We start from the raw sequence: 13,696 nt of genomic DNA on the forward strand, positions 1-13,696 counted from the left end.
CTGCAAAAGCTCTTAGAACTAATAAGTGAGTTCAGCAAAGCCACAGGATACAAGACAACAAAAATCCACTATTTCTATGTATTATCTGAACTTACAGGTACTGAACTAACCGTTACAAAAGTACAGTGTCATTTATAAGCACTGAAAAAGACACTGAAATCCTTACATGTAAACCTAACAATGTGTATGGGACTATTGTGAGCCTAAAAACTACAAATACTGAGCTTTTAAAAAGAAGCAATAGTGTTTATGAATTGAAACGCTTCAATGATGTCCCCTCTTAAACGGTTACTCAGTTTTTACACAGTTTCTATCAAAACTCCACAAGAGTTTTTATAGTTCTAAACAAGATTCTAAACATTTAGGGAAAGGCAACAGACTCCCAAGAACAATTCTGAAAGAGCACTGGCGTTGGAGAGAGCGTTCTGCCCAGGTTCAAGATTTATGATGATTCCACTAGTCAAGGCTGTGTGGTACTGGCAGAGGTTAGACACAATCAGCAGAACCCAAAAATAGCCCCTTTGCAAGTATGGCCAGTTACTTTTTGACACAGGTGCAGAAAGCAAGTCAGTGGAGGAAAGACAGTCTTCAAAAGGTCTTGCTTGGGGCAATAGAAAAAAATTAACCTTGACCTGACTCACACCTTACACAAAATTAATTTAAAGTAGATTGTTGATTTAAATAGAAAATGTAAAGCATGATATTAAAAGGTAACACACATTTTTTTCAGACCTATGACCTGGTGAAGAATTCATAAAAGAAAAAGTCAAAAAATTGGACTTCAAACCAAATTTTTTTGCTCTTGTGAAAAGTGGGTCTTTTGACTAAAAGGCAAAACTATAGACTAGGAGAAACTATTTGTAAATCACATATCTGGCAAAATGCTCGTTTACAATATATAAAGAAAAAAATTTATTGCCAATTACAAAATGCAAGGAGACATTGCACCAAACAGGATGGCAAAAAGCACATTAAAATGGCTTAACATCATTAGCCATTATAATAAACAAAACCCAAACCTGCTACAGAGTGGATGCCAACTGATACCGCTGTAGGGAGAGTGGAAGTGTGCCGGAGGGTTTCTGAGACTACATCTTCATGGGAGGAGAAAGCCTCATTGTTGAGGACCCACTGCTGGGTTTGAATCACAGATTTTGTGGTTCCCAGGGTAGTGCTTAACTCATTGTGTCATCAGGGTTCCCTTCCATTGGTTTTCAGCCTTTGCAAAGTTTGATGACTTTATAAAAAGTAGCCAAAGCAAAGTAATTAGTATGTCTTCTAACACAATCCTTTATCTTTTTATTTCATTTTTCCACGAACTTTTTAAAACCTTGTATAATAAAGGGTAAGAGAATCCAAAGTGATTGGGAAAAAATGTGACTTACAAAAGATGTTTTGTTTGGAAATAGGTTTTCATTTTGTTAGATTATGTAATCCCATTGCTTTAAATATTAATGACATTTTTTGGTTTTAGGAATACATATATTCTTTGTATCTTATGCATTAACATTCATTTTAGAAATTACAAACTCCAACAGATTAATTCCTTTACTTGCACTCAGACATTTCAACAAGATTCAAGACTTTAACGACACTTTCTATAGACGTAAGTTGCCTGTTTGGAATTCCTACTAAATTCTTTCTGTTTTTCAGTTAAGCTTTTTTTTCCAGTTCCGTTAGTCTGTTTTAGTGTTGATTTCCAGTAAGTTGGTTGACTGATGAAGAAGAGACTGCATTGTTTTAATCCTTAGAGTTAGCAGCATTTTCTGTGTTTAAGCAACAGGAGCTGTGTGTGCGTGTGTTATGATAAAAAGTTGGCTTTGAAGAAGCAACAAGCCTGAGTGACCATGGGGTGTCGATGGGATCAGGTATCAGGCATCTAAGACACCAAACAAAATCATACCCAAGGTGAATGGGGGGGTGGTGGCATAGAGTGGAGACCCAATGCCCATCAGTAGACAATTGGACATCCCCCTACAGAGGGGTCACAGGGAAGAAATGAGCTAATCAGTGCAGTATAGCACCGATGAAAGACACAACTTTCCTGTAGTTCTTTGGTGCTTCTTCCCCCCCACTATCATGACCTCAATTCTGCCTTACAAATTGAATTAGACATGTACACTGCTACAGACAAGAGCCACAACACAGGGAATCCAGGATAGATAAACCCCTCCAGGGCCAACAATGAGAGTACAGATATCAGGAGGATTAGGGGAGGGTGGGGAGAGAAAGGGGGAATCGATCACAAGAATCAACCTCTAAATCTGTATAACTTATTAAGGATTTGTGAGGGAGGGGGAAGAATTGGGGAGCTGATATCAGGGCCTAAAGTGGGAAGAGAATGCTTTGAACGTGATGATGGCAGCATATGTGCAAATGTGCTTGACATGTTGGATGAATGGATTGTGATAAGAGATGTAAGAGCCTCCAATAAAAGTATTTAATAATAATTTTTTTAAAAAACCCAAGGTGACAATGTTGAGCTCGAAACACTACTTTTAGCTCAAGCAATCATTCTGTGGAGACAAGTCTGTGGAGCAAGTCAGTTTTCTGAGTTATACTTCCTCCTCCGTCATCAATAAAATCTATCATGAAAGAAAAAAAAAGTTGGCTTTGTTTTTTCGACACTTAGAAAGATTTTTGTTTCTTTTTTCTCACAGAATTTCATATTATTGTATGTGGACTAGACTCTATCGTTGCCAGAAGATGGATAAATGGCATGCTGGTAAAGACTACGGTTCTCTGAAGTCCTTTCTTATTTTCTCTCTGAAGTTGTTGATGCTGCTCTTGGCATAATTAAAGAATTGCATGTCATTTTTTTTTTTAATCAGAGTTTATTTTTATTTTGAATTTATCCTTAGTCTCACTGGTTTTCAGGTGAGGCTCAAAGTTGCTAAAATTATAGTCCTCTTATGATACATTAGCACTCAAGGGTTAAGATCTACTTGAGGAATTATTGAAAGCACATGGTACGTGCCTTGGAAATCTTTTTTTAAGATCTTTTGTCCTTTTTTTCTGACTTAACAGTGTTTTTGGCATAATTCACACATCATACAATTGAGTAGTTTAAACATTAAAAAGGCGTGCAAGCGTCACCACAATGAGTTTTAAAATGTTTTCTTCTTTCTTGTTCTCATTATTAGTAGCTCTCCATGAAATTGTATCTATGGTGTCATTTTCATAGATATCGCTTCTAAATTATGACGATGGTGTGTTAGATCCAAGCTCCATTGTCCCTTTGATAGACGGAGGGACGGAAGGTTTTAAAGGCAATGCCCGAGTGATTCTGCCTGGAATGACTGCCTGTATTGAGTGCACGTTGGAACTTTATCCACCTCAGGTAATCAACAATGTTCTGCGTATGAGATCAGGATAGAATTAGGTAGAATTATTTAGTCTAAATTAATACTTTGGATTTAAAATTAGGATTTTAATTAGGTATAGCCATATTTTTAAAAGTGGTAGTAAGAAGATAAAATAGGAAATTCTGCTCAATTTGGGGAATGATAGGACTAAATGTCATTAGTTCAAATGCTATTCTGTTTTTGTAATTCATTGACGTTTATAAAATTTGGCGACATAGAGTCCAGGGGAATTGTAAGGCCATGTTGGAGTGGAGCTACAATCTACCGTCTTTGGTTTCCTCCTGTATTTGTCTCAGGGAAATAAACAAAACCAGGTATGCGAGTGCTCTTCCCAGAGATGAGGCTCTTTAATCTATATCCCACTGTAATTTTGTGAAGATTTATTTGGAATTTACTTGTAATTCCAAGTAATTTAACCCAATTTGTTTTTTATTTTTAAAACTTCAGATTAAAATTAAGTAACCATAACTACCTGTTTGCATTTGAGAGTCTGTTCAGCCGGTTCCTTTTCTTGGTCTCTCATAAGGGTCAAATTTATATGCCTGAAATTTAATTCAAATGTGGAAATTTAACAGTGATATGAAATGTTTTGCTTATGTAAGCGGAAGGCTAAGTTGAATGAATAGAAATTGTTAGAAAGTAGATAAGAAATAGAAGTTGGGTTTTAAAATAATTTCACAATACTAAAGAAAAGCATACTGTGGTTTTAGGTTACTTTTCCCATGTGCACCATTGCATCTATGCCCAGGCTACCTGAACACTGTATTGAGTATGTCAGGATGCTGCAGTGGCCTAAGGAGCAGCCTTTTGGAGGTAATGAATTTAATTTCATAATATAGAGTTATGTAAAATATATTTGTTAATGTTCATTTTTGAATAATTACATTAAACAGCAAATTATTTCATTAATATATGTTGGTCTTCTCATTTTTCTTTTAATTTTTAACAGAAGGCATTCCATTAGATGGAGATGATCCTGATCATATTCAGTGGATTTTCCAAAAATCTCTAGAGAGAGCATCACAATACAATATTAGGGGTGTTACATATAGACTCACTCAAGGTAAGTTAGTGAATTGTCATTAATGTCTTCAGATTGATTGTTTTTAAAGGGTTGGGTATGGTTTGAGAGGGAAATTGATAAGCAACTTTAGGTAGTACAATGCATTTGAGATTTTAATTGTAGAAGGGGAAAATATAGGTGCCCTAAAATAAAGGGAACCAAATTTAGGAGAATCCTACATGTTGCTGTTGGCCCCGTCAAGTCAGTTCCTCCTCCTCACGACCCTGTGTACCACAAGAGGAGCCACGGCCCGGACTGTGGACACTGTGTACCACAAGAGGAGCCACAGCTCAGGCTGCGGACCCTGTGTACCACAAGACGAGCCATGGCCCAGGCTGCGGACCCTGTGTACCACAAGAGGAGCCACAGCTCAGGCTGCGGACCCTGTGTATCACAAGAGGAGCCACGGCCCAGGCTGCGGGACCCTCACCTGTGTCATGTGGGAGCCTGCTGTTGCAGCCACCGTGTCAGCCCATCTCATCAAGAGTCTTCCTGCTGAGAAGACCGAAATAGATTAATGAAGTGATTTGCTGTTTAATGTAATTATTCAAAAATGAACATTAACAAATACATGTTTTACTTACCTCTAGATGATGAAATTCATTACCTCCACAAGGCAGCTCCTTAGGCCACTACCAAGCATTATGTGCTTTTCCAGGACTGGTTCCTTCCGAAAGCAGTAATGCACCTTGAATCTTTGTCCCATTGTACGGATTCAAGGTTCCTATCCTGTTGTTTTTCTGTAGCCATTCTTATGGGCTGTTCCAGTTAGCCCTGTTTCTCTTAGCTATAACATCTCTGCTAGAATGCAGCATGCTAGGGTAGGTCTTATTTTAGGTTATAGGCTTCTGATGGCTGCATTCGGATGTAGTCTTAGAAGAGCAAAGATTTTAATTTAAAAAATTGTTTTGGTACAAGTTTAGTTATTTGTATTTAGAATCTGTAAGCTTTCTCTACATGCAATTGCTAAGCCACATCTCCCCATTGCAGATTTGGTAGTTTGGGCCTATTTTTTTTAATACTCTTAACATAGTTTTCACAAATTTCATCTTAAAACTCAAGATGATGTCTTTTATATTTTTTAGCTTTAATTTCCATGTGGTGTGTTTCATGCCTACTAATTTATCTGTTCGTTCCAGTTTTAAGTTCACCAGTTGATTTGTTAATCGTATTTCTCTCTTTTCTAAGCAGTTGACTAAAATACTTAACAAAAAAATTGTCCAACACCAGGTGATCTGAATCATACCTCTGTAGGCCCTTTGAAGTTTATCTCATTCTAGTCATCGCACTACCTTGAGCATTTCTTTTCTCGGTGGGCAGGGGCCCTTCATGCTCAGGAATTGTAAAAGGCCTTTCCGGATACTCCACTGAAGCCTCGCTGTGCTGTCTTTCACATTTCCCTGAGTTGCCAGACGAGTGAGAGGTAGTGCATGAGGTTAGTCCCCGGGGCATGTCTCAGTGAACACGCTTCATAATGTACAGGCGGAGCGATAGCCACTGCTTCCTAGTACAAGTGTGCACAATTCATCCTTCTAGAATGTTTACCAAGGTCATCACCATCTTCACCATGAAGAGCCTTGTTTCCTTTTAAAGCCTGCCATCTCTCTTCTGGGATGCATTTCTCTATCTCTCCCGATGTTTCAGTGATCACACTTGAAAACTCCACTCTCCCCACCCCCCACCCAGCTGTTTGTGTTTCTTGGAGACACCAAGTTCATTCCTGCCTCCGCGCTTTGCCATGTGCGAATCCCTTTGCCTCCAATGCTCTGTTTCTTCTGCTCTCCTGATCCCTCAGGTGTGAGCTTAAACTGTTCTTGATCAGCCTGCCTGAAATGATTTCTAGTCATTCGCCAGCTTTTTTTCCTTTTCAAATGTATAGTTCCTCTGGGACTGACCCTGAGCCCCGGTGGGCTGCTAGCTAGTGCTAGTAGTAGCCTCCGCTTTTTCTGCAGAGTCTTTCCCACGTACACTGTAGTGCGGTCCTTTTCCTTTCCCTTTGCCCTGCAGAAATGCTCTTCCCCCAGGTCACTATTTGCCTGGCTCTTTTCCTTGGCTGACACGTCTGCTCATGTCACCTGCTCAAGATGATTTTTCCTGACCATCTTGGCTAATGTACTGCCCCTACCTACCGTCACTCTAACACAAACTTTAAAACATTTTCCCTCAGTGTCTAAAATTTCCCATGAGCTTCTGGCATTATCTCCCAACCAGGATGAAAACTGTATGAGGGCCGTTCTTCACTGCTCCTGTGCACAGTGTACTAGATTGGCATATGGTAGCCATTTGGTCACTGTTTGAATGAACAAATGAATACAGTTTTTCAGGTTTGGGAATTGTGAACTCTTGTCAGTATGTGGTCACATCGATCCTTTTGTATCTTTTATAAGGGTTGGTCTGCCCTTTTCAGCCTGGTCATCAAAGACCTTGACAGGGTGTGCAGATGCCAAATTGGAATTAGTCCTATCCATTTTGTGGTTATTTTCCTTGATCTAAGTTTAACAGTCTCCTTTCCTGTCTTCTCCAGCTTTGGGGGAAGGAGCCCATTGCTATCATGCTGGCCTGCTCTGATTGGGCAGTGTCTCTGTTACCCATGGTTTGTGATTGCGTGCACCCTGCTACACCTGCTTTATCAGAGAGCTTCCAGTTCAATTCTTAGGAGGTAGATCCCTCAGTCTCCCCATTGCCATGTCTACACATACTCATAGTCATAAAACTTTAACAGTTTTCATGGCTATTTGCCTGCCTTTTTGCTGAAGTTTTCACAAGCTGCCTGCCTGAAGGGTTGGGAACACATCTTCCTGAACTCCGTCAGAAACTCCCAAGATAATATGGCAACTGTTCAATGATGTTCTTGTCTTCCAAAATGGATCATTTATACATCATTATGAATTCAAAATATTTTGTACTTAAAAAAATCACAAGTGTGATTTTATTCATCCCTAATATATACATTTTTAATTTTAAGACTTTTAAAAGTAGGAATCAACTCATTGGCAATGGATGTCTATTTGTGGATTAAGGGAGAGTTTACAGAGCAAATTAGTTTTCCATCGGACACTGCCTACACATTTTGTTCATGTCGTTGATTGCCAGTCCCCAAGTAGCATCACTCACCCTATTTCCTCCCTGTTTTTGCGCCTCTTCCTCAGCTCCTAGCTCTTTCTGCCCCTTTGAATGTGTCTAAATGCTGCCGTTTTGATCTCCAGTGGTTGGATGTTTCTTCCTAGTGTTGTTGTTCTGCATCTTTCTCGTGTTGCTGTTCTGCAGACATACCTGTCCTGATGTTTGGCTGAGTTCACTTCCAGACCTGAAATACTTGTGGGCCCAGGGCCTTCCAATGGAATCCCTTTCAGAGTGGTTTGTAGTGGCAACTACCGTGTTTCCCCGAAAATAAGACACACCCATAAAATAAGCCATAGCAGGATTTCTAAGCATTTACGCAATATAAGCCACACCCCAAAAGTAAGACATGGTGATAGGCGCGGCTCTGCAGCCTACTGGCGTGGAGCGGTCACGAAGACGGGCAGCGCTTCTCATCCGCCCCAATGTGACAGCTGCTATCTCGGAGGGGACCGGAGAGGTGCGGCAGCCCATCCACAAGGTCGGCTCCCCTGCCCGGTCCCGGTCGGTCGTTCTGTGCGTGCTGCAAGCGGAGGCACAGAGGGAGACAGTGAAGTGAGGAGCAGGACGCTCTGCTTTAGGGATGGTGTGTCCTCGGGGGAGAAGTAGAGCTGTGACTGCCGTCTGACTCAGCACTGGGTCCATGTTCCTGAAGAAGACGACTTCACTGTATTTGAATGAATGTAGATTGTTGTACACACTTAATAATACATCCCCTGAAAATAAATCATAGTGTGTCTTCTTGAGGAGAAATAAATATAAGACCGTGTCTTATTTTCGGGGAAACATGGTAAGAAACCATCTAGTTTTTCTGGTCTCAGGGAAGTAGAGACTAAATAGCAAGTAATCAATCCTTCACTCCCCAATTATGTGAATGTTTATATGAATAAATGGGATAGAATCAAAGAACTATGCTGAATATTCTGTGTAATCATAGAGTAAAACAAACATGATAACAGTTCATTTCTTTGTGTGGAACTATTATTTTGCCCTCCACACACTTTACTGAGTATTGTGTAAGAATACGTCCTTTTAAGATTCTGACCATGCTGCAAAATAAGGGTACTGTGAGAAAAGATTGATTCCTGGTTAAACTTGTTTGTTTTCCAACTTGAAACTTAAAAAATCCAGATCATGGAAATATGTAATAATTATATAGTCTATGGTAAAATAGGAGCCTTGGGATAATAGCAAGTAGTTGTATAGACTCAGATCTAAATAAAGGGTCAGTCAGGAGCAAGATGAGGCAGTCTGCTTCTGTAAATATGACAGACGTGGGGTCCATACGGCCAGGAGTACTCAGTCCTGTAGAGTTAGTATGGTTTTCATTCACTTAGTGGCAAGTGGTATGTGTACAGGTATGTAAAAATAGCATTTTTTTAAAAAAGAAATGACCGTATTTTAATGTTTTTCAGGGGTTGTGAAACGAATCATTCCTGCAGTAGCTTCCACAAATGCAGTTATCGCAGGTGAGGGAAAAAGGACACCACGTATTGCTGTTTTTTTCCTTTTGTTTTAAATTCAGTCTCGGCACTAGCTTGGCTTTTCTACAGCTACTTCATGTCAGAAACTGAAGTTCTTGGGATTTGCTATCTTTTAGAGTGGGTGATGTAATTAAGTTGAGGATGCTATTAGACATTGTATACTCTTTGTCTAAATTGTGTTGTAGATAACAGTACTTGGTGTGGCAGCACAGTAGTTACTTTAGATCTATTTCTTATTAACCAATGTAGCAAACTCCTCACTAATCTGATGAAGAGAAACACATGGATTATATTAAATATAAAAGGTGTTACTTTCTCAGTTTGTAAAATGTGTATATACAAGCCTAAACACATTTTAATCTATTAAAATAGATAGGCCATGAAGATAGGTCAACAGATGTTCTATTTAAAGAGATTCCAAATTTATCTGTTCTAATAGGCATACCTCAGAAATTCTGCAGATTTGGTTTTAGACCTCTGCAGTAAAGTAAACATCGCTATAAAATGAGTCACATGAATTTTTTTTTGTTTCCAAGTGCATGTAAAATTATTACACTATTCTATAGGTAGCACAGGGTAGAATCACAGTGTGAATTACAGTGTGATGGAGACACAGGGACTGTGCTGTTGTAAAACTGGCACCGAAAAAAAAACCAAAAACTGGCACCAAAAGCTTGTTCAGCACAGGGTTGCCCATACCTTCATTTGGTGAAAAAGCATATTTGAAATGCGGTACAGCAAAGCTCAATAAAATGAGGTGTGTCTGTATTTTGAACTTCTAGTTTTAAGTAATAGTTTTCATTGAATTTAAGTACTTGTTTTCTCCCCTCTTTAGCTGTGTGTGCCACTGAAGTTTTTAAGATAGCAACAAGGTAATGCACTTCACTTGGACACCATTGTGCATTCACGTTTTGAACTGATTCGATGATATAAAGAGAAATTGTTTTTCTTTACAGTGCATATGTTCCCCTTAACAATTACTTGGTATTCAATGATGTAGATGGGCTGTACACATACACATTTGAAGCAGAGAGAAAGGTTCGTAAAATCTTAATGAAACCTTTTGTTCACGCATACATTGTGTTTTTAAGTGTTAATTACTGGTTAGAAATTTGAACTCAATAGCCCACTCTCTTAGGGTTTTATTGTCTAACTTTCTTAACTGTATTTACTACATATCTTTTATAATAGAGTCTGAAAATAAAATACTAGGTAGCAAAATAGTTGAGAAAAAAAGGTCTTTTAAAACTGATTTTAAAGCGTAAGAAAGCACTGAAGGACATATGCATGATTAGCAAACTTTTGTTTCTAATTGTTTTCAAAGACATGAGCAATGCTGCAGGTATCATGATGACTTGTGTTTTATACATGTAGGAAAACTGCCCAGCCTGTAGCCAGCTTCCTCAAAATATTGAGTTTTCTCCTTCGGCTAAACTACAGGAGGTTTTGGATTACCTAACCAATAGTACTTCTTTGTAAGTGTTCTGATTCCGTTACATTAAATTGTAAAAATCATGTTGGTGGTTTTTAAAACTTTATAAACCAAAAGAAAAATTTCCCCCCTCAAATTTTCCTTTCTGTTTTCTTATATTTAGGCAAATGAAATCTCCAGCCATTACAGCCACATTAGAAGGAAAAAACAGAACACTTTATTTACAGGTGAATGGTATTGATTTTTTTATTAAGGAAATTACATGAAAAGCTTAAATTTTAATGTGCTTTAAAATAATTGTGTTTTCTAGTCAGTAACCTCTATTGAAGAACGAACAAGGCCAAATCTCTCCAAGACATTGAAAGGTATTTAAATAGATGTATTTGCCATTAGTTTTCTTCTTTGGGGTTGGGGAAAGGAGTGAAGAAGTACATGCTGATTCTAGAAGATTTGCTCATAGAGGTTTTAAAATATCCTAAAAGCAATTGATTCATTATGTGCTTTAAATTATATGATCATAATTAATAATACATTTAAAGATATTAATAATAGAAATACATTATGTAGAATATTTGAAAATCGCTAAGAAATCAAGTATATCACCTTGATTAAAGACGGCTGAATTGTATCTAAACTCTGGTTTGTGTGTGTGTGTGTCTCCTTTCAGCTTAGATTTTTTTACATGGGTTACTTACTTGCTTTTTCCATTTTTAGAACTGGGACTCATTGATGGGCAAGAATTGGCAGTTGCTGATGTCACCACACCACAGACTGTACTATTCAAACTTCATTTTACTTCTTAAGGAAAATAAATCTGCACATAATAGTAAACTCATGGAAATATACTTTGTGGCTATCAAGAAACTTAACTTCATTTTTAGCATTGGTGTTGCTGGAATTGACTTTTTTTAAAGATATGTATACAATGAATGCTCTTTTTAAAAAACTTTGTAACTTACCCTTGAAGACAGACTTTTGGGGGTGGTGTCTATAAGCGTTTTCACCACTACCCTGCGAAACGATGCCTGCAAAGGTGATGTGCATTGACTTGCTTCTCCTGGACCAGAGGCAGACCGCTCGTGTGTGTGCATCTTGTTGGTTGTGGTCAGAGAATGTATTCTCCAGCTTTCAGTTGCATGCTCACACACCCCCCCGAACAGCAATAAGACAATGAAATTAAACAAAGCAAAACATTACCACCTATCAACCATCTAGAGCATCATTAATTACCAGAGTATTTTTTTGCGTGATTTAATAGTCATTTACTTGTGGCTGTCCACATGACTGTAAATTATTGAAAAGGTTTATCTTGTCCATAATAATTTGTAAATGGTGTTATAGCCAAATATCTGTGCATGGAAATGGGAATATTTTCATGTATTTATTTGTGGTGCCATAGAGGCTAATATGCACATCATTAAAGCCAAGATGTTTAAGAAGAATTTAATGTTTAAATAGTTATCACTGATGCTTTCACGTTATTTATTAATAAAATCATATATTGTCTACTTTTTTCACTGAAATTTATAAAATTATATATAGTTCCATAATAATGTAGTGGTAATTTTGAAATGTGTAACAGAATTGCCAACATAACTTTTTTAAAGACATTTTTATTTGTCCTGAATGAAACATCTGTTGAAAAGAGATTTCCAAACTAAAGATCTAGGGATTTAATTTACTTTTGTCTAACATTACTGTTAATGTGATGAAGAGTAATATTTTTTCTTTATTATGATATCTTTAAAGACAGCCCCCTCCCCCAAGGACTAAGGCTTAAAACAAAGTTAAGCATGAGGTTTAAACAGTAAAGCAAAAATGTGTCCTTTTTTTAAAAAAAATAATTTTATTAGGGGCACATACAACTCATCACAATCCATACATACATCAATTGTGTAAATCAATTGTGTAAAACACACTTGTACATCCATTGCCCTCATCATTCTCAAAACATTTGCTCTCCACTGAAGCCCCTGGCATCAGCTCCTCATTTTCCCCCTCCTTCCCCGCTCTCCTCTCCCTCATGTACCCTTGATAATTTATAAGTTATTATTTTGTCATATCTTGCCCTGTCCGACGTCTCTCTTCACCCACTTTTCTGTTGTCCATCCCCTAGGGAGGAGGTTATATGTAGATCCTTGTGTTCGGTTCCCCCTTTCCACTCCACCCTCCCCGTATCTCCACTCGCACCACTTAAGGGATCACCGCCCTGGATCCCCTGTGGTTCTAGTACCAGTGCTATATCTTAATGTGGGGCCATGTAGTGCCTGCTCTCTCTGTTCTAGACCAAGATAAGGGGTTTTTCCTTTTATAATTTAAGAACTTTTTGATTATTTCACTGGGGTTTCATTTATTATTCATTCTAGCTCCATACTAAGAAATAATTTTAAATTTATTAGAAACCATACAGGATAGATTATATATTTGACTTAAAAAGTTATATTGTTGCTTGAACTTTTGACAGTGGAGGACCCTTAAGTACAGGTGGAAATGAGATTTGACGTCATAGTGGGCTACCCACTGAACTGCAAGCACAAGGTCATTAGTTCTAGTCTGAGAGAAGGATGAGGCCCTGTTCTTAGACAGACTACAGCCTTGGAGACCCAAATAGGCACTTCTCTGTCCTCTAGGGTCCCTATGAACAGTACCAACTTGATGGTGGCCAGGTTTATTTTAAATACAAGTAATAGTATATAATAATTCTCAAGTAGCTTTTTTGAGAAGGTGACAGTCTGTGTATTTGAGAGCTGAATCAGTAGCTTTAGAGAAGGTTTAGGTCATTTACTTAGAGCTGTACCACCAGGAGAGGAGCCCTGCTGGCGTAATTGGGTTACATGGTGGGTTGTTAACCTGAAGTGCATCAGTTCGAAACCACCAGTCAGTCCCTCTACAGGAAAAAGATGAGACTGTCTACTCCCATAAAGACTTGAGACCCAAAAGGGTAGTTCTATTCTGTTTTGTAGGATCATAAATCAGAATTGCCTTGATGGCAGTGAGTACAATTAGGAGTCCAGGAATACATTCTAACCCTTATGTACTCTAATTTTTTTTTCTTTTTATCATTTTATTGGGTGCTCATACAACTCTTATCACAATCCACACATCCATCCATTGTGCCAAGTCCATTTGTCCATTTGTTGCCATCGTCATCCTCAAAACATTTGTTTTCTACTTGAGCCCTTGATATCAGCTCATTTTTCCCCCTCTCCCCACTCGCCCCTCCCTCATGAAC

General features: G+C 38.3%; 1 protein-coding gene across 1 annotated transcript in view; it reads left to right on the forward strand.

Annotated features, from left to right (window-relative positions):
* The window catches only part of UBA3 (ubiquitin like modifier activating enzyme 3), a 25,025-nt gene extending 13,053 nt beyond the window's left edge, over positions 1-11,972 (forward strand). Inside the window, exons 5-16 of the mRNA XM_045290120.1 lie at positions 1,539-1,606; positions 2,661-2,725; positions 3,185-3,340; positions 4,076-4,178; positions 4,315-4,428; positions 8,964-9,017; positions 9,868-9,904; positions 9,989-10,070; positions 10,407-10,507; positions 10,628-10,691; positions 10,775-10,829; positions 11,179-11,972. Coding sequence (XP_045146055.1) covers positions 1,539-1,606; positions 2,661-2,725; positions 3,185-3,340; positions 4,076-4,178; positions 4,315-4,428; positions 8,964-9,017; positions 9,868-9,904; positions 9,989-10,070; positions 10,407-10,507; positions 10,628-10,691; positions 10,775-10,829; positions 11,179-11,267 — 988 coding nt within the window. The 3' untranslated portion in view covers positions 11,268-11,972. The remainder of the gene's footprint in view (positions 1-1,538; positions 1,607-2,660; positions 2,726-3,184; positions 3,341-4,075; positions 4,179-4,314; positions 4,429-8,963; positions 9,018-9,867; positions 9,905-9,988; positions 10,071-10,406; positions 10,508-10,627; positions 10,692-10,774; positions 10,830-11,178) is intronic.
* The last annotated feature ends 1,724 nt before the right edge of the window (positions 11,973-13,696 follow it).

This window comes from Echinops telfairi, unplaced genomic scaffold (genome assembly GCF_000313985.2).
Source record: "Echinops telfairi isolate 266 unplaced genomic scaffold, ASM31398v2 ScPeMD7_31;HRSCAF=116, whole genome shotgun sequence".
NCBI lineage: Eukaryota > Metazoa > Chordata > Mammalia > Afrosoricida > Tenrecidae > Echinops > Echinops telfairi.